The 24,098-nt window shown below is 28.7% G+C and overlaps 6 protein-coding genes across 8 annotated transcripts; 4 read left to right on the plus strand and 2 right to left on the minus strand.

Moving 5' to 3' along the window:
- Window positions 1-40: 40 nt before the first annotated feature.
- On the plus strand, window positions 41-5,861 carry LOC143342615 (E3 ubiquitin-protein ligase TRIM33). Its single transcript, XM_076766741.1, has 11 exons — window positions 41-498; window positions 923-1,152; window positions 1,242-1,522; window positions 1,643-1,753; window positions 1,832-2,026; window positions 2,102-2,214; window positions 2,362-3,624; window positions 3,779-3,938; window positions 4,011-4,194; window positions 4,276-4,428; window positions 4,503-5,861. Exons 1-11 carry the CDS (start codon window positions 168-170, stop codon window positions 4,674-4,676), a joined length of 3,195 nt encoding a protein of 1,064 aa, XP_076622856.1. The 5' UTR covers window positions 41-167; the 3' UTR covers window positions 4,677-5,861.
- Window positions 5,862-6,223: 362 nt separating this feature from the next.
- On the plus strand, window positions 6,224-11,641 carry Sas-4 (spindle assembly abnormal 4). Of its 2 annotated transcripts, XM_076766094.1 has the most exons (4): window positions 6,224-6,588; window positions 6,794-10,292; window positions 10,376-10,571; window positions 10,854-11,641. In XM_076766094.1, the coding sequence occupies exons 2-4, from the start codon at window positions 6,874-6,876 to the stop codon at window positions 10,980-10,982; spliced, it is 3,744 nt and encodes a 1,247-aa protein (XP_076622209.1). In that variant the 5' UTR covers window positions 6,224-6,588; window positions 6,794-6,873; the 3' UTR covers window positions 10,983-11,641. The 2 variants fall into 2 exon arrangements, with proteins under 2 accessions (XP_076622209.1, XP_076622198.1); XM_076766083.1 differs by lacking the exon at window positions 6,224-6,588 and having other exon boundaries at window positions 6,632-10,292.
- A 604-nt stretch (window positions 11,642-12,245) lies between these two features.
- LOC143341693 (serine/threonine-protein phosphatase Pgam5, mitochondrial-like) lies at window positions 12,246-14,495 on the plus strand. The gene is made up of 5 exons (XM_076764729.1): window positions 12,246-12,863; window positions 13,330-13,508; window positions 13,696-13,910; window positions 13,979-14,109; window positions 14,184-14,495. The coding sequence occupies exons 1-5, from the start codon at window positions 12,697-12,699 to the stop codon at window positions 14,332-14,334; spliced, it is 843 nt and encodes a 280-aa protein (XP_076620844.1). The 5' UTR covers window positions 12,246-12,696; the 3' UTR covers window positions 14,335-14,495.
- Window positions 14,496-14,633: 138 nt separating this feature from the next.
- On the minus strand, window positions 14,634-16,402 carry LOC143341683 (nuclear speckle splicing regulatory protein 1). Of its 2 annotated transcripts, none has more exons than XM_076764717.1 (2): window positions 16,139-16,402; window positions 14,634-15,968 (listed from the first exon to the last, which is right to left on the minus strand). In XM_076764717.1, the coding sequence occupies exon 2, from the start codon at window positions 15,865-15,867 to the stop codon at window positions 14,917-14,919; it is 951 nt and encodes a 316-aa protein (XP_076620832.1). In that variant the 5' UTR covers window positions 15,868-15,968; window positions 16,139-16,402; the 3' UTR covers window positions 14,634-14,916. The 2 variants fall into 2 exon arrangements, with proteins under 2 accessions (XP_076620832.1, XP_076620822.1); XM_076764707.1 differs by having other exon boundaries at window positions 14,634-16,033.
- Window positions 16,403-16,728: 326 nt separating this feature from the next.
- On the plus strand, window positions 16,729-22,821 carry Blm (Bloom syndrome helicase). The gene is made up of 15 exons (XM_076770736.1): window positions 16,729-17,143; window positions 17,260-17,368; window positions 17,442-18,059; window positions 18,175-19,015; window positions 19,098-19,205; window positions 19,281-19,456; window positions 19,587-19,808; window positions 19,887-20,248; window positions 20,306-20,564; window positions 20,645-21,031; window positions 21,119-21,269; window positions 21,356-21,543; window positions 21,634-21,958; window positions 22,132-22,300; window positions 22,412-22,821. The coding sequence occupies exons 1-15, from the start codon at window positions 17,049-17,051 to the stop codon at window positions 22,539-22,541; spliced, it is 4,140 nt and encodes a 1,379-aa protein (XP_076626851.1). The 5' UTR covers window positions 16,729-17,048; the 3' UTR covers window positions 22,542-22,821.
- A 98-nt stretch (window positions 22,822-22,919) lies between these two features.
- LOC143344601 (succinate dehydrogenase assembly factor 2, mitochondrial) lies at window positions 22,920-23,734 on the minus strand. The gene is made up of 3 exons (XM_076770802.1): window positions 23,603-23,734; window positions 23,363-23,514; window positions 22,920-23,294 (listed from the first exon to the last, which is right to left on the minus strand). The coding sequence occupies exons 1-3, from the start codon at window positions 23,633-23,635 to the stop codon at window positions 23,024-23,026; spliced, it is 456 nt and encodes a 151-aa protein (XP_076626917.1). The 5' UTR covers window positions 23,636-23,734; the 3' UTR covers window positions 22,920-23,023.
- Window positions 23,735-24,098: the final 364 nt, after the last annotated feature.

A 24,098-nucleotide genomic window follows, 5' to 3' on the forward strand; every position in this document is an offset into this window, starting at 1 on the left:
GATACACTGAGCTCACTATTCAGTTTTCCATCTAAACTGCAACAATTAGAATGATTAAAGTATGTAGCATGGTGGACCATGGCGCTACACAGTTCAAGAAAAATATATTTTCATAAGTTGTAAAAACGATTCTTGTGTGTAGCCATTTATGCTTCAATACTTTTAACATGGAGTCTCGAACAAACGAGATTTTAACAACAGGCTCGATAGCAACGGTTAAAGAAGAACCACAAGACCAAACTGGCGCAAAGCAAGACTTGCAACAATCTCAAGTACAGGGCGTTTGCATTGAGGAAGAGTGCGAACAGCGTATTGAGTGCACAACTGAGAGCCAGGAGAATGAAACGCGTGCATTTTTATCGAAATGTGTGTTTTGTGGAAAAACATTTGCCTTTGGTGACGATCCGAAACTTTTAGAATGTTTACATGCAGCATGCTGTGCATGTGTCAACAGTAAATTGAGTGATCACAATACATCAGTCGACGTGGATGTTTTGTGTAAGTCTGTATTATGTATACATATTTCTTTAATAGATTTTGAATTAAACAATGTTCATAGAAGTAGTTTCTTATTTCAAAACAATTAAATAAATATCTTGTTTGTAACAAACAAAAGAAATGATAATATTTACTCTTTTACTTATTCAATTAAATTGATCACTTTAAGCAATTTACAGTGATAATTTATTTATGACTGAATTAGATATTTCTTTTTCCATGATAAAAATTCTTATAATAAATGTATGAAAGTTTAAGTTTTAATTTAAAAAAAGACTAAAATTATAAATACATGGTATGATTTTATTCTGTACAATTTAATAGATATTATATATTAACATAAAGTAATGTACGTCATATACATGTATTTCTTCTAATATGCGATTTAAACTATATGAATTAAAGTTGATATAAATTATTACAGTGGAAAGCAATGTGGTTGCCTGTCAAATTTGTAATGTTACCACTCAAGCAGACAATTTAATTGAGAACAGATTTCTTTCAAAGTTTATAGAAGAAGATTGTAGTCCAGGTACTGATGATGAATCTAAAGAAACAGAAGAAGAAAAAAAGTGTACCAGCTGTCATGATAATGCTAATGCTACGAGTTGGTGCGTAGAATGTGAAGAATTTATCTGTCAGAACTGTGTTATGGTAATAAAACTATAATATTGTTATACATTTATAATGTATATGTCTTTGACAAGTAATTAGGAATTATTTTAAATTTAATATTCTTTAAGGCACATCAAAGATTAAAAATAACAAAGGATCATACCATTAAACCAAAGGATGAAGTTGCCAATGATAGAGATAATGTTAAAAAGAACAACAAAAAGATACCTGGCTATTTATTTTGTACAATTCATTCACATGAACAATTGTCTTTATTTTGTCAAACATGTGATAAACTTACTTGTAGGGACTGTCAGTTAAGTGAACATAGAGATCATAAGTACAAATTCATTCATGAAATTGCTGCTGAAACACGTGCTTCTGTATCAACTTTACTCAAAGAAGTTAGGTAATTCTTTTACCATTTTATTTTATTCATCATATTTTTACTTACAAATATTGATACTATTATTTTATCCAAGAACTTCTATCATCAATATTTATACTTATAATGTGTTTATGTATTTAGTTATAAACGAGTTTTACTGAAAAGTGCAATGAAAGTTATAGAGGATAGGCAAGTTCTTATTCTAGAAAAGAAAAAAAATTTAGTACAAGATATAACACAAATGGTGGTGCAGTAAGTTGTTATTATCCTTGTATATAATGTTATATAAACAAAACAAAATTGTTCAGACCATTTAACTTTGATTCACAGGTTAACAAATGCAATTAATACACGAGGGAAGCAATTAGTTATGCGTTTAAATGAAGTTTGCGATCAAAAGCAAAACACACTAAATGAAAAGAAAGTTGCTTTAGACCAATTATCAAAGCTTACAGATCATTGTATTCAATTTGTAGCTCATGCTTTAAAAAAGGGTACAGACATGGAATTACTTTACAGTAAAAAGTATATATAATATTTAGTTATTATTATGAATAATGTGAATATTGTTGCATTTATTCTACAACAGTATATTTGCAGATCTGTTACAAGTCATTTACAAAGAATAAAAAGCAGACGAGCTGACATTCCAAATCCAGAAATACCTGTTAGAATACATTTATCCTTGGAAAAAGTACCAGACTTGATAAAAGGTTAAATTAATATAAATAGGTGCTTAATTATGTTATTCAATATAGGAAGTTTATGGTATTCCTATGAATTAGAATTAGTTTATTCTTTCAATTATAATAACGCAGTAAAATGTTATACAAAATTAAATATTTCTGTTTAACTTTTAGTTGTTTCATCGATTGGAGCAATAGTTGTGGATGGTCGAGTATATCCTTCAATATCTCCTTTGGCCGGGATAAATACACCATCTATGTCATACAATGAATCTCAATCGGAGCAGAAACAAACAACTAATTTAACAAATACCCCCGTGGATGGCTCTTCTATAGCTGCACAATTACCTCCTACGACGCAGCAATCAAATAATATACAACAAAATTCCTATCAACAAGTGCCTCTTCATTTAACGCCTCAACAACAACAGCAGCAAATTGTGCCACAACTACAGCAGCCGCAACAGCAGCAACAACAGCAATCGCAACAGCAACAGCAACAGCAATCGCAGCAACAGCAGCAAGCACAATCACAAAATTATATTCAACATTATAATATGACTAATATGCCACCTCGATCATCACCACAAGCACATCAACCACGTGTGCCATATACAGTTAACTTTAATAACAGATTACAGCAACCACTAATGATGCAGCAACGTCCATTGGGGAGTTGTCACCAACAAGTAACATCATCTACACATCCTCATCAACAAGTTCACATAGATCAACTTGGACAAAATACAAGTTTGCGTGGGCTTCTTGCACATAATCCTCCTCCCTACCGTCCGTCTACAAATCATGTACCATATCGATTACCACCTTATAGGTATCCTTCAAGTAATTCTCAACGACCGGCACCACAACATACGTATCAGCCAACGAATACATCTATGGTATCTGGTGTAAGACTCCAACAATGTAATCCAACTTCACCATCTACGCAACATTTAAATTATTCTGTGCCGCAACCTGCTGCAGCTCGTTGGCACATACCCCAAAATGTTAATCCCTGTCTTCCTTATTATCCATCCCGTCATCAAGTTACACCCCCAATGCCAGTTCCTATCAATGATACTTACAAAATAACATTAAAAAATCAACAATCAAACGTTAATCAAAAATATAATACACAAACAAGTACTGCTACTGATAATCAGCCTCAATCACAAAATTCAATATCTGTTGGTCATACAGTCAGCTCATCAGTACCTAAAACGCCTAGCCCTGTACCTCCTGGAAAATCAGATGAAACAGAAAAAAGTTTGGATAAGTTTTGCCAAAAATCTTTAAACGATTTAATGCTTACTATTGCAAAATTAGATAGTAATGGAATCATGGTAATACCAGAAGCCCAACGAAATCAATTGGATTCTGCTCAAGTAGATAGTTCAACTGATGAGGGAATGAATCCAATGGCTGAAAATTCATCAGGTACTTTAACATCTTAGATAAATAATTAGTATTTAAACATTCTAAATTAAACTTGAAATAGAAATATGTAATTAATATTTGAAATATTTTTAGAAAAACTATGATAAATAATGCTAAAGTGATAAATGCACGTACATAATTATATGTTCAATAGATAATTCAAAAAATGCTGCAGCATCTATGACAAAGGATGATCCTAACGAAGACTGGTGTGCAGTATGCATGGATGGAGGTGATGCAGTACTATGTTGTGATAAATGCCCAAAAGTCTTCCATTTATATTGTCATATTCCTAGCTTAAAATCGTTTCCTGAGTAAGTATATAAATAATACAGTTTATATACGCTGTGCTGTAAAATTGATGTCAAACATTTTTATATGATTAGTGAAAGTGAAACTTGGCAATGTATGTTATGTACAAATGTACTTGATTGCTCGGATGACTCATCAGGAGAAAAAAGGCCAAACATGATGAATACGAAGGAGTTACGAATTGCACAAAGAATTGTGCTGGAACTTTATTGTCAATATGAGCAAAGTTTACCCTTCCGTGAAGTTGTTTCTAATGAGGTAAATTTAACATACAAAAATTGATTTGTTAAAAAGTTAAAGAATACGAGAGTAATTAATTCTTTAATTTGTCATTAACAGATAGTTGATTATCATCGTATTATAAAGAAACCAATTGCATTAGACGTAATTAGAGATAAATTAAAACCTGATCACCCAAATCATTACACGGATTTAAGGCAAGTTATGGCAGACATCAGATTAATGTTCAAGAATGCTTTTACATACAACCCTGTAAGTTCTATTATAAAATTCATAATTATGTTGCAAAATTATTTACTATTTTTAAATAATTCTATTTCATTTAGGTTGAATCACAAGTATATCAAGAAGCTCGCAATTTAGAAGAATTTTTTGAGAAACTGTTACTGAAATGGGCGCCAAATTATGCTTACGATGATCCTTTTCTTTCAGCTGATAAAGACGAAGACGAGGAAGTATTCCCACCTAATAGAAAATACCGACGCATAGTGACTGATTAATTTTCATTTGTCATAATTGAACACTTGAAAGAGTGTGTTATTTTTAAAACGCGTAGCAGAATTATATTTCAAAGCAGTCCATGGATATTTCTTATTTACATTAAATATGGCTTCTCATGATTAATAAATTGATATAGCACATTATAGTTATTTTAAAAGTACTAACAAAGCAATTGAACTCAATACAGACGTTTATAATTGTAGTATAATATTGTTCGGGTTTTTTAATTTAATAAGACAAATTTTACATCCTATTGTATGAATTTATAAATTAACGGTGAATGTGTTTTTATTGACAATTTTTGTTCATAAAATATTTGAATGTTTGTTATTATTCGTGAGATCATCACGAAGTCAATTTTTGAAATACCTATCATTGAGTTGTATAATTCAGTGATTTATTAAAGAATAATTATATTAATTCTACAATGAAGTATTTCAGTAAATACACGACTATATTTTTTATAAAGTATTACAACTATATATACTTACTATCATTCTACTAAAATTAAATTCTATAGTCTAAACGTTATATTACTTGTTGATAGAATGTTATAGAAAACATCAATTAAAAATATTACAAATCGATATAATAATTTCATAAATTTTTTGGAAATCATTTTTTTCAGTAATACTCTCAAATATGCATGGTATTTAATAATCGAGAAAATGTTTGGTTTTTACGAAATTTTGTATTGAAACGGACTATATTGGTGTTCTGATTTTGTAATTATTTTCGTCTTTTACACTTACAGTTTGATTTCAATTAAGATAATTTAATCTTACCACATTTACTTAATAGCGCTCAAATGTAGAGAAATTCTTGTCAGTTGCATTGGATTAAGTATACACATTATGTAAAAAGGAATAAAGCTTCACGTAGATATGTTAACTAAAATTATTAAGATCTTTTCGCTTTCTACACGATTGTAATTTGTAATAAAAATTGTATAAGATGAATTAGTTGCGTCACTTTTTACATAATAAAAAGATATTAATGTTTTAAAATGTTATTGTGTCATAAATAAAAAAATATTACATATCAAGAAATAAATTTGTAATAAAATTAACTTAATAACAATTTTATGAAGTTAACGTATTTATGTAATATTGGAAATATAATGGATTATACTTTTAGAAATTTTAATAAAGTTACACATTTTACAAGACGTTGAAAAAACAAAAGTTAATTAGTGATTATATATAAAGTGATTCGCCTAATTTAACAACCTTAAATAAAATCATTTTAATATTTTTAAAAATATATAAAATAACATTTTTTTGTTCTATAGTTTTTCGTAATATAAATTTTCAAATTTTCAATTTTTAAATATCAGTTTTTGATCGGCCAATCGGTATGTACATACTAATTATTTATTAAACAATGTTACTATCCGATCACTCGATTTTTTTTGAATATATAGTATAAATTCAACATTTTAAATATATAACCTTGCTTTTTTAAATGTAACGAATAAGCATGCGTCTCTGTGAAATGCTGTCATTGGTTGGTGTTTTTATAAGTAACCAATCAACGTATTGTTTCCAGTCAGATTTAACTAGATAGATCGTATGCAATGTGTATATATATATATATATATATATAATTTTTGAACTGTCAAACGGTTTAATAGAACAAGTGTCTCGTGTGATAATTTGAAAATATAGAAACTACTTTAATAAATTTGATTTGAGATATGTTTTTCTTTTGTTTTTGACATCTGTTTTTATTTGAAGCAGTATATACATATCTACTAAACAATTAAAATACCTTATAAGTCAATTTGTAAACTGTAACCATTGACTTTAAATGTATGTTTTAGATGAATTTTAATACTTAATACATTGTGTGTAATAAAGAAAAAGAATATTTTAACATGAGTTAAAAAGTTAATAAAATTAGTTGTAGAAGGTATTTATAAAACTATATATTTAATAATGTTGCAGTATATTTACATTCGTATTTTGATGTATGTGTATATTTATATGTATATGTAGATTAGTTTTCAAAGCATAGATAACTTTTAATCATTGATAAACATATACATTTTACTCAATTTAATACTATATGCATTAAGTTTATTATATGTAACATATTATTAAAAAAATGGATTTAGAAGCAACTATAGTTGAACGTTTACACAAATTAAAACAATGGCAATTGGAGCAACAAGAACGACTATTAAAACAGCAACAAATGCAAAGAGAGATATTAACTCAGAAACAAGATTCTGTGTATAAAGTACTTGAAATATCATTACAAGAACTTAATCTTGATGAAAGTATGCAACATACAAATAATTCAAATAAAATTAAAGTTAATAGTGAAACTGACGATGAAGTATTAATTGTGGTGCGTAATGAATCACAGAACAAAGAAAATTGTGCAGAAATGTTACATAATAATGAATCATATATTAGTCAAGATGGAAATAATTTTGAAAATTCGATTTTTCAACAACAGTTACCTAATGAAAAATTACTAAAAAAAGCAGTTGATATTGATAGTTATGGAAAGGAACGATCCAAAGGCAAGCCAATATCTGATACAAAAATTATTGAAAGTTCAACAATACTTTCACCAAAACATAAGAAAGAAATAGAACAATTTATTATAGATGGAGTAATACCATTGCCATCTAATAGAACATCAATTAATAATATTTGCATCGACGATATACCAGTCCCTTCTCCCAAAAAAGATTTCCATACATTACTAGAAGAAAGATTAAAAGACTGTGAAAATGTACCTTATGAAAAACCTAATAATAATTCAGCATATAAAGTAAAAAGACCATTTTTAAGGAAAGGAGAAGGTTTGTCCAGGTTTAAATTAAATCAAGAAACACAATTACCTAAGATAAGAAAAAGATCACGCAGTGCATCATTTTCTGCTAGTATACAATCTGATTCTAAACACTCTAAGAACAAAACTAAATATAATAATACTAATCGAACTTCCAAAAATGTACAATTAACAAAAAATACGAAGTGTACAAATTCATCACAAAAACATTTGTGCTTAAAAAATGTTCCACTGCCAAAGAAGAAAATTCGCAGCAAGTCTGAATCCAATACTTCATTTATTCAATCGGACAATTATATTAATGAAGTTGAGAATAATGTTGAATTAAATACTTCGGATTTTCATTCAGGAACACAAAAAGAAATGGAGGAAGTAAGAATATTTGAATTGTTAGAAGAAAAAGCTGAGAATTCTAGCTTCTGTTCTACATCTAGTACAGTTGTTGCATTTTTACAACAATCAACACCATTCAAAAAGAAAAGAGGATGTATTAATTCAGATAACCACATGGTTAATATAAAACAACACACTAGTCCAATAATTAAAAATTCTAAGGATTTGCCAGTCCTGAAGCCTAATGCTTACATATGTACAACTACTAATAAAAGTAATAATTCTTATTGTGATTTAAATCCTCTTATGAATCAAATGGAGTTACATTCATCCTTAATGAAACATAATAAAATTTTACATAATACGCATAAAAGTATAGATCCTTTGCAAAATGGTAAAGAAAACAATAAAATAGATAGGAGTATAAACGGACATGCTTCTTTAAAAAACCAAGTTCAATCGACACATAATGAACAAAACTTTTATAATATTTCTAATGTTGAGGATGATGTGGACGTTAGTCTTCATGTTAGATTTTCTGAATATAATGAGTACAAAACTATTGGATTAACAGACACATCTACTATATCAACCGAATCAGTGACAATGCAAAATTTCTGTGATGAAAAAGTATGGAATGATGACCGTTTAACTCCGGAAATGTCCGATACCGAAACGATACGAATGCCATTTGAAGTATCACAATCATCTGCAATGATGCAAGATAAAACACAAAATAATAATTTCAAATTTGAGCTCGAGCAATGTAACATAGAAGAATTAAATTATAAGGTAAAAAATATTGGTAGTATGAAACAAAAGAATGATTTTAATTATAATAAAGATATACATCAACATGTTTATCATAACAATGATTTAGAATTCTCAGACACTACTGATCAGTTTCTTAATAATGATAATGAACAAAGTATTTTAAATGAACATAATAAAAAAAATGTAACATCACAGGGCACTAATAATTCTCATAATACTGAAAAACCAGAGAAATGTATAGAAAAACATAATAGTAGAAAAATAGATAATTGTGTAGATAGTTATAATAATGTATCTATAATCGAAGATCAGAAAATTGAAGAAAATTTAGAAAAAATGAATGAAACCATTTTCAAGTCAGAACTTTTAAAAAATCGTCTTCTGGAGCTTGAACAAGAGATTAATATATTTCGTAAAGAAAATACAGCTTTATCTATTCAACGAAAAAAATTACAAGAAGATCACAGATCTTTACATAAGGAATATGCAGAAAAGGAAAAAACTTTTGAAGATAATAAAAAACAAGCGGAAGATCGTTTACAAGAAGAAAGAAAAAAACTAGTTCGGGAAAAAACTGCATTAGAAAGTAGAATGAGAGATGCACAAGAGAAAGCTCAACAAAGTAAATTAGAAAGGCAAGAAATGCAAAATTTGAAACAAGAATTAGAAAAATTACAGGACGAAATACATCTAAAAGAAAGTAGATGGAATGCTGCACAATCCAGACATAAGTGTCAAGTGAGAATATTAAAAATGGAGAATTCAAAATTGAAACAAGAAATTGAGAAATTACAAAATTCGAAGAAAGGAAATATTAGAAATAAGGGAAAATCTGGAACTTTCTCAAATACAAAGTCAATTCATCAAATTAATAAACAACTTAATATGCAATTTAAAGAAAGTAAAAAGGATAATAATTCATTGTCGGACGACAGTGATCATAAATTGGTAAAATCAATGATAAATAACATAACTGACATGATTGATACTCAAAATGTAAAACAAGATGAATATAATTGCAACAGTAATAAGAATGTTATGAATGAAAATTTAGGGAAATGTCGGACAAGCATGGAAAATGTTAAAAAACGTAATTTGTATGAAAATTTAATTAAAGAAGCAACATCTGATTTAACAGACATCCAAGAACAACCTTGTACTTCAGAAAATTTTAATGAATCTATACCTGATTTAAGTAATGAGTTAAAAAAATTAAGCAGAACAATAAATTACATTGAAGATGATTCTAAAAAATCAAGTACAGACACTGATGTTGCACTTTTTACACATCATATCAATCCAAATAACAATGTTCAAATACATGTACAAAATGAAAATGTACATATAATATCCCCTACTAAAGTGTCTCATGAAAACCATAATCAAAAATTAATACCAATACCATCTGATAAAATATCATCAAGCGTATATATGAAAAGTATGCCTTCATCTTGCCAAAGTAACTCTAACATTGATAAACAAGGTATAAGACAAATTCAACATCCGGATGGACGTGTTGAGTACTGGTATCCAAATGGAAATGTAAAAAAAATCTTTCCTGATCAAGGTTTAACTAAGTTGATATATTATAATGGAGATGTTCGCGAAACTAATAAAAATGGAGAAGTAAAATACTTCTATGCATCAACTCGTACATGGCATATAACAATGCCAGATGGCTTAGAGATTTTAGAATTTGCTGAGTAAGTTACTACATTTAATTTCATATGTATCATAATTTCTGATATTTAATTATCTATAAAATAACATTTTTGTTATTATACAGTGGTCAAGTAGAAAGACGTTCGCATAGTGGTATGGTAGAAGTATCTTTTCCAGATGGTTCAATACGAGTTTTAGAATCCAATGGTACTGAAAACTGGACATTACCAAATGGAACATTAATTCAAACTTTTACTAATGGAGAAAAAATTCTTACTTTACCAAATGGACAACGAGAAATACATACTAAAGCTCATAAGGTAATAAATAATAACATGTAGACATAATAACTTTAAATAGGAAATAAAGAAATCAGTCGTTTTATGAAAATTTATTTGTCTCACAAAATAGAGTTATAATATTAAATTTCAAATTCTATGTAATACATTCTCTTGTTATTTGATCAAGATTATAACATATAAAAATTATATTGTTAGATATCAAAAACTATTCCAGTGAGTGAAGATGAAACAAATTTGAATTATTTATAACTAAGGGCCATTCTATATGTACATTTGTATAACTGATCTTTTCTATTTTAGAGGCGAGAATATCCTGATGGTACTGTTAAATTCATCTATCCTGATGGTACTCAAGAAACACAATATTCGAATGGCAGAGTACGCCTTAAAGATAAAGATGGTAATCTTTTACGAGATACATATCAATAAAAACTGCAAATGTTGTTATAGATGTAATGTATGATTAAAAGTAACATCTCGTAGGGAAGACAGAATTCTATTTAAAATCATGCATATGATATTATACTGTGTTTTAAGTAATTCCTGTACACATGTTAAAATATAATTAGACACACTATTTAAAATAATAGTTATTAATAAATTAAAATAAATGAAGACTGGATTTCATATTACCGTAGCATTATGACATAAAAGCAAAATGTTTTAATACTAAACATTATTTAATAATACTTAATCCATAAAATGAGTGTAGTTGCAAAAATAAAGATTTTAGTAAATTTTTCAATATTGTTCTGTTCTATTTTATTTCTTATCTTACCTTTTTTTTTAATAAATTTAAACTTCAAATTTTGTATATGATTTCTTAATGTACGCTGTATTATGATAGAATATAATTACTGACATTACTGTTCCCCAATGTATAAAATACAGAGATGCCAGAAAGGCACCGAAGGTGCTCTCTCACACTATGTCAGATCACGCATACGTGAGCTCGTGGAGTTTCGGAAACCCAACAAAGGCAAAATGACGCATACTCTCATTTTAATTCATTAATTTTCAATCTTAAAGTATTTTGATTTCGAAAAATCGTATTAATAATATACATATGTGCGCTCATACAATTTCGGACCGCCTCGTGGAGTCGAGAGAGCCGCAAAAGTTGCGTGAAATAGTTCGTTACTTTCAACAATAGATGACGCTTATTTCCCCGACCTCAAACCCTCTGGTGCTAAAACGCCCAAGTTTGTCGTGGAATAGTTCTTATCGTAGACGCTAGATGGATTTCTCGACAAACTTGGGCGTTTTAGCACCAGAGGGTTTAAGGTCGGGAAATAAGCGCCATCTATCGTTGAAAATAACGAACTATTCCACGACAAACTTGGACGTTTTAGCACCAGAGGTTTTGAGGTCGGGAAGTAAGCGCCATCTATCGTTGAAAATAACGAACTATTCTACGCAACTTTTGCGGCTCTCTCGACTCCTACGAGGCGGTCAGAGATTACTTCATGTAGCTTCGGAGAATCGAGAAAGAGAGTTTGCCTTTGTCTACTTTCCGAAACTCCACGAGCTCACGTACGCGTGATCTGGTATGCGTGAGTAAGGCACCGGGTGCTGAATCTGGCATCTCTGATAAAATATGTATGGATCCGTTATCCCTAAAGCAGACTAATTTAAAATACCAACTATATAATACAAAATTTTTGCCGTAAGAGGGAAAGTTGTTGGGAATGTCAACTATAAAATATATGATATCTTGCTTATATTTGCTTTTACAGCATTTAATTCGGTTGTCAACGGTCTTTTAATTGTTTGTTGCGTCATTTTGTATTTTGATTCATTGAGCGTCACATCTATAATCCCTGGCTAGAATAATGTGTTGATGTAGTGAACCAATAGAATTTCGATCACGTGACGATTTGTTATTTATATCCACTTAGTTTTAAACTGAATTTAAGTAAATAACCATAAATTTGTATAATACAGAGAATGTTAGAATATTTTAATAATTAAATATAAATTAAAACATGACATTGAAATAATCTAGAATTCTGCTTGATAATGGAATTGTAACGTAATAATAAAGGAGAACCAAACATTGAAGTACTAGGGAACTTGTTTAGATTCATTGATATGAAAAATCACAGTATTTGAATTGTAACAGTATTGTTTAAGCGTGGTAACGATGTCTGCAAGTTCAATTTTTAAAAAATGGGCTACAGGGTTGAGCGCGTTAGGTGGTGTAACATTATTTTATTGGAATATTTATGGTAACAAAGAATATTTACAGGTGCACAATTCCTGGACGACAAATGTAACCCCTTCGGTCAAGTGGGATCATAATTGGGATAGGTTATACACTTTGCCATTATTATTGATAAAAACTAAGAGTGTCTTTATAATTTAGTATTGATACGAAATCAAGACTCAAATTATAAATAATCGTGAATGAAACATTTTTACATTACTTTTTTTTTTAAGTAAATTTATGCTCAAAATTTTAAGATTTTTATGTCTTTTCACGTTAAATGGGAAATAATAACTTCATGTTAATATATGAGAATATTTAATATAAAATTATTGTCTACGTAAATGAAATCGTTAAATAAAAATTATTTGTACATGAGAATATTAATTTTATCAACATATTTATAAATACATTTATATATACTTAGTATGTATTTTTCATTCTCCTACTCATACATAATTGTATTTTTATATTTCATTATTTTTAAATATGTTTATTTAGTATTTAATTATTTGCACAAAACATGTTTTATTTATTTTTAATGTAGTTTGCTTATAATTGTATTTATAGACGAGATCCAAGAAGCTTAGTGAAGCCAATGAAAGGAAATAGCATTTCAGATGAAAATGCATACAACCAAGAATTGTCAGTGAAAAAAGCAAAAGCCATTCGGCATATACTTTTAATTCGTCATGGACAATATAATATTGAAGGCAAAACAGATTCTGATAGAACACTTACAGACCGTGGTCAGTGTTTCATATATACATACATATATATATATATATATATGTGCGTGTAATATCTACCTTGATTTGCTAATAACTATACACGTATATAAAAGCTAGTAAATAGAAAATAGCTAGTTAAATAGAAAATAAATTTAAAGTCAATAGAAAAGTTATTAAAATAAAAAATTTTCATAATGACACAAAGGTAGACGACAGGCTGAAGCAACAGGAAGAAGATTACAAGAGTTAGGTTTACCATACACTCAGATTATACGATCTACAATGACCCGAGCTCAAGAAACTGCTAAAATTATAGAAGAAAATATTAAGAATTTAGCTGTAAAAGATGATGCATTTCTTGTTGAAGGTGCACCTATACCACCTGAGCCACCAATCGGTCGTTGGAAGTCAGAAATCTATGTAGGTGTATTACATAAAACCTCTTACTATTTAAAAATTTTGATATTACGTAAATTAATATATTTTAGTTTTATGAAGATGGACCTAGAATAGAAGCTGCATTTAGGAAATATTTTCATCGTGCAGATCCCAGTCAAGAAAAAGATTCTTACACTATCATTGTATGTCATGCAAATGTTATTAGATATTTTGTATGCCGGTAAATTACTTTTCTGTATATTATTTATATACTGATGTAAAAATATGTTTCTTTCAACTTTTTATTTATTTCAGAGCATTGCAATTTCCACCCGAAGGTTGGATGCGCATGGGTTTAAATCATGCAAGTATTACATGGATCACTGTTTATCCTAGTGGCAGAGTAACATTATTAACTTATGGTGATACTGGACACATGGAGCCAAAATTAATTTCATCTAGCTAAATTTAAAATTTATATAACAAAGAACATTTATATTGTTTAGATTTAATATTATTTAGGGATTATAAATTATATAAAAACAGTATACTTTTATTTATTTATTTTACTTGCAAAAACAATAGCATTATAATATTTGTATAGAAAATTTTGTAAGCATTTTGAATGTAACGATTCCTTTTATATAATCAAAATTTCTTTACAGTACTGAAAATAGTTCAAACTGATAAAAAACATTTATGTTTGTATGAAGTTTTATCGGTATATACGTACCAATGTTGTGGAAAGCAATTACGCGTGCTATAGTAATGGTCTAACATCAAATTATGTTTATTGTAATTTCCAATTTATAAAATTACTTTATAAAGTTTCATCTACATTGATTATGCACATTTGTACAGAATGTATTGTATTAATACAGTTCATTAACATGTTAATACTAAGTTTTGTACGTATTTTTTAATTTGTACAGTATGATTATAATTAAAAAAAAATGTATACCCTATAATTTAAATACAGTTTTCTAAAAAAATAATAGCAAAATTAATTAGAAATCATTTTAAATATGTTTGTACAAATTATAACTGGCTATGTAGCAGATAATTTCATACATTTTCTTGCATAGTATCGTTGTACTGCTGCTTCAAATACAGGTCCAACGGTTCTTTTCTCCCAAATTTTAAATCTTTCTCTTTTTTCTGCCTCTATCTTTGCTTTTGCAGTTATTTTAGGTCCATCTTCTTTGTCATCATTCTCACAATTTTTTGACACATCTGCAACACCTTTTCTATTTAAGGTATTTTCTGTTGTAACTTTATTTTGTGTTTTACTATGTTCAGCATCTTCAATTTGTTGCTTTGGTCTGTCATTGTCAGACTCTGCTACATTTTCCATTTCAACATCCTTATGATTTTCAGATAAAGAAATATTTGTTTTATTCTCTACCATCTGTGATGTTTCAGTATCTGTATCACTTTCTTCTTCCACTATTCTCTGTCTGTATTGTCTGCTCCTTTTTGTATTTTTATTTATAATTTGTTCTGTATTTGATGTTATTGTACTTGTTTCCTTATTTACACTTTCTATTGTACTATATACATTAGTTTTATCTTTGTCTATATTATTTGTAATTTCAGATTCTTCTGAACTTTTAACAGTCTGTTCATATAAATGTCTATAGAACCCTGACATATCTTGTTGTTTTCTAACATCTCCAATAGCCTCCAGTCTATCCATCCTAGATTCTTCTTCTTCGAGTTTTTTAAATTCTTCTAATTTTGCCCTATATGCGGAAGTAACAAAACTTTCTTTGTCTGCAAACAATGCTCCTTCTGCTTCTCGTTCCTTTTGTACCATTCTTTCTATTCTGTGTTCTTGCTCTCGTTTTCTTCGTTCGGCTGCTTTCAAAAGGTTTTGAATATATTTTGGTTTCTTCTTCTCATCCTTGGTTTCTTTTAACTGACTTTTTGTACGTTCCATGTCATCGTATACTTCATCATATTGATATATTGTTGGGTTTTCCTTTAAGGCTTTCTGCATATTTAACCTGGTTTGTTTTTTAATTTTATTTTTTGCCTCTTCTGCTTTAAGAACTCTTTTAATCCAATCAGGAGCATCTTCTTCATCCGACTCATTGTCATCTGCAAATATATTGCTAGCTTTTGGTGCCACAGGTTGTTGTTTTTTAGGTAAAATTAAACCATACCTAAAATTGTTTATAACAGTGGCTTTATATAAACAATGCTATTATAATTTTTCCATCATTTATTGCATATAGATTGAACGTTTAGTGTTAATGGTGCAAACTTACTGTTTTTCCTCTTTGTTGTTAGACATATTTACAAGAAATCTTTAAACAAAAATTGATAACTTTAATAAATACACATAGCATCAAATTGCACAATTTTACGTTAAGTGAACATGCAACATTAGTCCAGACACGTAAGCACGCGTCTGAACCTAAAAATAAACAGTATTACGTCTCTTTTGCAATCTTTTTAACAGTAAATTCGAATAAATGTAACGAAGAATTGAATAACAAAGTTATGAGTTATGACGACATAATCAAAAGATTAATGGAGGAATTCCAACAATAATATAAAAAAAATTTACTAGATTTTCGTACTTAGTGTATGAATACTTTTATGAGATGCATAATTCGTTTTCTTTTTTTTCTTTATTTTATATGACATATATATAATTCTATTTAATTATTTTCTTAAACTATGAAGTGTCCGTTTTAAAATATAGAATATTTTCAATCAGTTTAGTTTTGCCATATAATAATGTTGGATACAGAAATTCACTCGACACCATTGAATGAAACTTCTGTATATTTAGTATTCTATGGTTTTGCTAACTTCAGATTAAGACAGTATTTGCTATCAGTGCTATCTCAATTAATGTTTGGCGCCTAGAATGCAAAGGATGAAACAGTGTTTACAAGAAAATTATGTGAAATTTATTAAAATAGTACATCATTTTACATAATTAAGACATTGTATTTTGTGCTCTGTATAATTCGCATCCGAAAGTAACGAATCTAATTATATTGCATATTTTGAAAAACACGTACTGTTGCAAAAGATGTACCCTTGGAAAATCGTTAATTACCTTATTCGATCATCGTACATTGTGTTCAGTGTTGTGTTCTAATTTTTTATTTATAATGTATTTTTAAGATTAATAATTACTTTAATGATTGCTAAAATTTCAACAAAATGTCGAAGAAAGTTCCTCTTAGTCGAACTGAAATACAACCTACATTTAAAGGATTTCTTGAAAGATTTAAAAGTAAACGTAACATACAAACCAGGTACGGAAAATATCTACATAATATATTCTGTTAATAATCCATTTATTTAGGCTTTGTTGGATATTTTCAAGATATATTTTTTGAAAAATAAAATAAATAACATTTTATTGTTACAGTATATCATCAGATATAAATTCACAGTTAAATGAAAATACATCTATCAATTATGAGTCTCACAATACCGAAAAATTGGAAACAAATTCTAGAACGTCCATTATATCTATTGTAAGAAAATTTCTTATTATCTATAAAAAAGATATATTATAGAATCTAATGTGATGCAATGAACATGTTTTAGGATAGTTCTGAGGATTCGTTACTGAAGACTCCTATAAAGACAAGCAATAACAATTTGAAAGTATCACATGAAGATTCCATGGAAGAGAAAACATTGGCAGTTGATGAATACATACCAAAACTTTCAATGTTTAAAAATACACAAAAATCAAAAATTAAATTTCTTCTATCATCGGATAGTGAAGATAATGAAGAAGTAAAACCATGTTTGAGTTTAAATAGAAAGAATATGAAGATAATAATTAATGATAGTATTCAAGAATCTGTATCCAGTTATTGTTCTTCATCTATTAACAAAGAAGATAATGTAGTTACTAATACATCTTTGCTGATATCACCTCAAAGTGATGTCTTAAAAGCAGAAATTGAAAATAATACAACAGAAAGTGATTGCCCAAGAACTCCGAAAAAGTATATGAGGACTAAAAGAAAAGAAAATATTGTGATATCTGATTCTGATAGTTATAGTCCAGATTCTAAGAAGAGCCCCCAAGTGACTCCTAAAAAAGAATGGGTTGGACCAGATTTTAAGTTAAACTTAAAACCTTTAGGTTTGGGAAAACAGTTGGACCCTTGGATACAATCTGCAAAAGAGAGATCTATAATGTCTTCAGTACCTGTAAGTATTCAGTACCTGATGAAGTATTCCAATGTTTGTGAGCAACAGTGTATATAATCAATGACATTTATCGTTAGTGTATCAATTATATGTAACATAATTAAATATTTTATAGGTCACGAAAGATAAATTAGAAGACAGATACAAGCATTTGAAAGATTTTCAAATAGAAATTCTAGAAAAGTGTTATAATGCTTTAGATCAAATTCCATTACCTGTCTTAGAAAAGTTTCCAAATTTCAATACGCGTACATTTCAAGATTTTAAAATTTTATATCAGCATGTTAAAGCAAAAATACGTTTGATTAAGACGAAATTAATGCATGTACAAGCGAATGAAAATCAAATGCCTGTTAACGAAAAGTTATGTGAAATTACAAACAGTTCAACATTATCTAAAATAACAGAAAATTTAAATCAACAATCAATTTTAAGTATATCGGATAATGACAGTTTCATTATGTCTACCATTAATTCCACCAATACAGAAACAAACTTTGATAACATCATAGAACAGAATAGCACACTTTCACCAATAATAAAAGAATTTTGTCCACCCTTGCAAAAAAAGAACGGATTGGAAGAAAAGGAACAGAAATACAATAGAAATTTACATTGTTCTCCCATTCAGACTAAATCAAACGATTCTGTAGTTCAAAGTAAGAAAGGTACATTTCAATTGAAGAGACCTATTAAAGCAACTTTAGATACAGAAGTTTCTAAGCGGATAGGAGAACTGTGGAAGAAAGAAGAAGAATCTAGAGCCACCAATGCTGAAGAGACAATTTCTAGTTCTAATGCACATACAACTGTTAATAGTCTATATAAATCGGAAAAAATTGAAAGTAATGAAAATACATGCGCTGTACAGGAAAGAAAGGAAAACTATCGAATCAGTGACAAGTTCAAATATGGAAACACTCAAAATAATTGGAGCAATACCTTAGGTGTTCATGGTAAACCGTTTAATAATGTATGGCTATATTTAATAATTTATGCGCCATAACATTTTATTATGTAATTATAAAATTATTATAGATGATAACTCATATTCTGAAGACATAGTTGACTGTTTAACACAAGAACTTGAACAGTTTCCAGCATTAAATAATGATTGTAACATAAAGTCGAGTTTGAATTCATCTGGTAAATCTTAATTGTGATGTGAATTTATTTTTCTTATTTATGTATTTATTATATGTTTTTAATTTAAATTTGTAGGATTTGAAACAATGATTATCCAAGACACTAAGAGTATTAGTAACAAAGATGACAAAGAACAAAAAAAATCTAAAACAAATATTGAAATAGGAATTTTTACTGGAAATTATAAAAATGATGGTATCAGTGGTGAATTTGACAGTTTAACATATCCTCATTCACGGGAAATGTTAAAGGTAAAACATTTTACTTTTTTTTAAAGCACTTCATCATAATAGAACGTTTTCGACTCACAGTTTAAATCTTTATGTACCAATTGTTAATAAATTATCGTGAATATTACAAATGTATTCTCTGATTGTTTAGGTTTTTAGACAAACATTTGGATTATATTCATTCAGACCAAATCAGTTGCAAGCAATTAACGCTGCACTATTGGGATTTGACTGTTTTGTTTTAATGCCAACTGGAGGAGGAAAATCCTTATGCTATCAGCTACCAGCACTTTTATTGCCTGGTGTAACGCTTGTAATTTCCCCATTGAAAAGCCTTATTCTTGATCAAGTTCAAAAGCTCACGTCTCTTGATGTAAGATTTTTCAAATACTACATTTTATGTTTCTGTATATTACGACTCAATTGTAATTCAGGAATAAATTTTATATAGATTCCAGCAGCACATATGTCTAGTGCATTAAGTGACAATCAAGCAGAGGGAATATATAGAGAACTTTCAAAAAAAGAACCTGCTCTGAAATTATTGTATGTAACACCAGAAAAGATATCTGCATCTCAAAAATTGTGCAATCTTTTAACTACATTATACGAAAGAGAATTATTGGCAAGGTTTGTTATTGACGAAGCACACTGTGTAAGTCAATGGGGTCATGATTTTCGACCTGATTATAAAAAATTAAAATGTCTCAGAGAAAATTATCCTAAAGTATCGACAATTGCTCTAACAGCAACAGCTACTCCAAGAGTTAGAACCGACATATTGCATCAATTAGGTCTTACCATGCCAAAATGGTATGTAACTATATAGATATTAATATTATCAGTTGCAATAAAAGATTTGTTTCCCAGGTTCATGTCAAGCTTTAATAGACCCAATTTAAGGTATAGTATAATTGCAAAGAAGGGGAAAAATTGTTCAGACGAAGTTATAGCTATGATAAAAGCGAAATATAAATGTGATTGCGGTATTGTTTATTGTCTATCTCGAAAAGATTGTGACCAATATGCAATGCAAATGAAGAAAAATGGTATCCGAGCATTAAGTTATCATGCTGGGCTAACAGATAATAGTAGAAGTGATATTCAAAGTCGTTGGATTTCAGAAGAAGTATACAAATTTTGTAAATTAAATAGCTACGTTTATATTTTTTTAGAATATATATGATTATATAGTACAACAAATTCTAGATTAAAGTTGTCTGCGCAACAATAGCATTTGGAATGGGTATTGATAAACCAAATGTGCGTTTTGTAATACACGCTGCTCTTCCGAAATCCATTGAAGGTTATTATCAAGAAAGTGGTCGCGCTGGTCGCGATGGAGAGAATGCAGACTGTATCTTATTTTATAATTACGCTGATATGCATAGAATAAGGAAACTGATTGAGATAGATAACAACGCAACCCCTGCTGTACTGAAAACTCATATGGATAATTTGTTTAAAATGGTATCATTTTGTGAAAATAAAACAGATTGTCGTAGAACATTGCAACTGAATTATTTTGGGGAAGTGTTCAGTCGAGAACAATGCATTGCTAATAAAGCAACATCGTGTGATAATTGTAGAAATAAAGTGAGTGAAATTTAAAATGACATATTTTGTGATGATTACAATTGTTTTCTATATGAATATTTTATAAAATTATATAAAACTTTTTAGGATGATTTCACTATGCTAGACGCAACAGACCATGCGAAACAAATTATGAAAGCTGTACGTGATATTAATCAAACGAAACAATGCAATCTTACATTAGTATTTCTTACAGATATTTTTAAAGGAAGCGACCTCAAGAAAATTAGGGAATCAGGTATAAGATACAATTTTGTATATAACATTTATACGATTATTTTTCTTTTATATAATACGGAATATAATTACTAAATATTTGTATAGGCCTTACTAAGCTTCCTTTGTATGGTCTTGGAAGATCGTGGAATAGAGGCGATATAGAACGTCTATTGCATTATATGGTACTTAAAGAGTATTTAAAAGAACAAATGTATATCAATAATGACATTGCTTGCGCCTATCTAAAAATTGGTCCAAATGCTAGTGAACTTATGACCAAACAGGATGTAAAGGTAAAAACGATATACGTATAAACAATTGATTTTGCTTAATGAAAGTGAAATATAATATATGTACAATACTATAAATTGTGCTTACAATAGGTTTTGATTCCTATGAGGTCGTCAAACAACAGTTCTACTGCAGTGGCAACGGTGTCCACAGTTACAAAGAAAATTGATAAAGTTGTTTTGGAATTACAAGATCGTTGTTACAAGGAATTAATGGAAATAATAAAAGGAATTGCTGGAGCGCTCGATATTTCAGCATCCTCCGTTATGAATATGATAGCAATCAGAGCTATGAGTCAAAAACTTCCAGACAGTGAGGAAGCTATGTTACAAATACCACATGTTACCAAAGCAAACTTTGAAAAGTATGGAAAAGCTTTGTTGGATATAACGCAAAAATATGCTGCAGAAAAATATGGTAAAATACCATTACATTATAATCGATTAAACGTGTATATGTAGTATTTTTTTTATATTGCAATGAAACATTTTTCTAAAAAAGAATAAAGAGAAATAATTCCGTGCATTAATCAAAATGGAATACTCTGCATTTATTAATAATAATAATATTTTTAATATCATTATTTGCAGTACTATTAAGTGAGGAAAAATCTGATAGTAACGATGATGATGATAACGATACGTGGAATGATAGCGCTTCTACTTATTCCGATAAATGTAATAGATCCGGCGGTAGGAAGCGCAAAGGTAAAGGCAATTACCGAAATAATGCTAAAAAGTTCAAGCGGGCTACATCAAGGTAAGATACAGATATGCAATGACTCACAGAAGCGTCTGTATACTAGGATAAAATTTATTCAACTTATTATTATTAACATTACATTATTTTAATTGTTTGTTACATTGACAGTACATGGAAAAAAAAAGCTGCTACAACAAAAGCAAAAAGCACAACTTCAAATAAAGGACCAGGACTTGTCAATTTTACCCAAAAAAAAGAATATCTGTCAAATCCACATAGATATGTGCAGTTTGGTTAATACACTCCTTTGTATTATATATTTGTGTTTATAGGCGTGTTGGCGAGATTGTGACTGTTCTATGTAAATCGGAATATAAACCAGGATTTTAAAAGTCAAAATAATGCAACAGTATCATGTATCATTTTTGTAACAAGTATTCAAAGAACATGTATAAATACGAAGTTTTGTAATAAAATGATTTATTTTTAAAAATGAGTTTAAAAAATTATGTGTAGATTTAAATGCACACAAAAATATTAGAAAATAATTTTCACATTTTTTATCAATCAAAATACTTATATATATATATATATATATATATATCGATTTAGGTCATATTTATGATAAATTTTATGTATCTACATATATACATACTCTCAAAAGAAGTATTCACTATTTAAACGAATAAATAATACTTTATTACACTAATGTAATTTTTTTAATGAAGCTACAATTTAAAATTAAAACATCAAGAATTTTTAGACTAAATAATATAGTATTTATAATGCTGGTTGCATTATTCTTGATTGACGGTCTTCATTTTTTATATGTTTTTTTAATAAATCCATAATTTCGTTGTCAAATTCAGGTGGAGTAGGCTTTGCACCTGTAGCCCAGTAAAATATATCCCAATCGTTTGATGGTAAATTTATAAGACGATCATATAATTGTAATTGTTCATCATTAAATTTAGATAAATATTTCTTAGCAAACGTACTTAAAAGAAGACCATTTTCCAACATACCACGTTTACGTGATTGATAGATTAGCCTGTAAAAGAAAATAACTAAAGTATTTCGAAATTATAATTTCATGTTAATTGATAGTTTTGTTATTACCTAGCTTTCTTAACGTCTATATTCTCTGCATTACGTTCAACATACGGCGGTATATTTGGTTCATGACCTAGCGGATGAACTATGTCTTCTACTTCATCTTTATATCTTGCACAACTTGTCGAAATACTTTTTACAAAGTATTCAGGTTTAACCTTAAATTATGCGTTGTTACGATATTAATTAGTTGATTTAATAATAATAGCATAATTATTGTTTAATATGATGTATATTTTCGCTTACTATTGACGTAAGAGATTTCATGAAAATATTCATTCTCGTTACTTTATTTCTTATGTTCAAGAACGAAGTTTACTGTACTTTGTACGATTAGGTTAAAACAGTTACGTCTTCATAATATATTGTACAAGGATCAACTGATTTGATTACATATACATATAACTATCTTTGTTAGATATATTGTTATTAGTTATTTGTTAATTTGTATTCGCGTATTTCAAACTGATATTTTGTTTATATTTATATAAATGTATCAAGATACACTAGCGGTGGGCAGATAGTCCGAAATTCGTGTCACTAACCCAATACATTTTCAAAATATACATAACTTTGTTAAATAAACTTAAATTTAATCGTTTAGTTTAACACAATTACACAATTACAGTTTTCATAATGAAAACAATAACGTAATGATATTTTGCTTGTGATAAATTTTCATTATTTTTGTAATTAACGTTGAGTTTATCGTCATTTTGAAATGTGTATTTGTGTGTTTCGC

Source organism: Colletes latitarsis, chromosome 1 (genome assembly GCF_051014445.1).
Source record: "Colletes latitarsis isolate SP2378_abdomen chromosome 1, iyColLati1, whole genome shotgun sequence".
NCBI classification, from domain to species: Eukaryota; Metazoa; Arthropoda; class Insecta; order Hymenoptera; family Colletidae; genus Colletes; species Colletes latitarsis.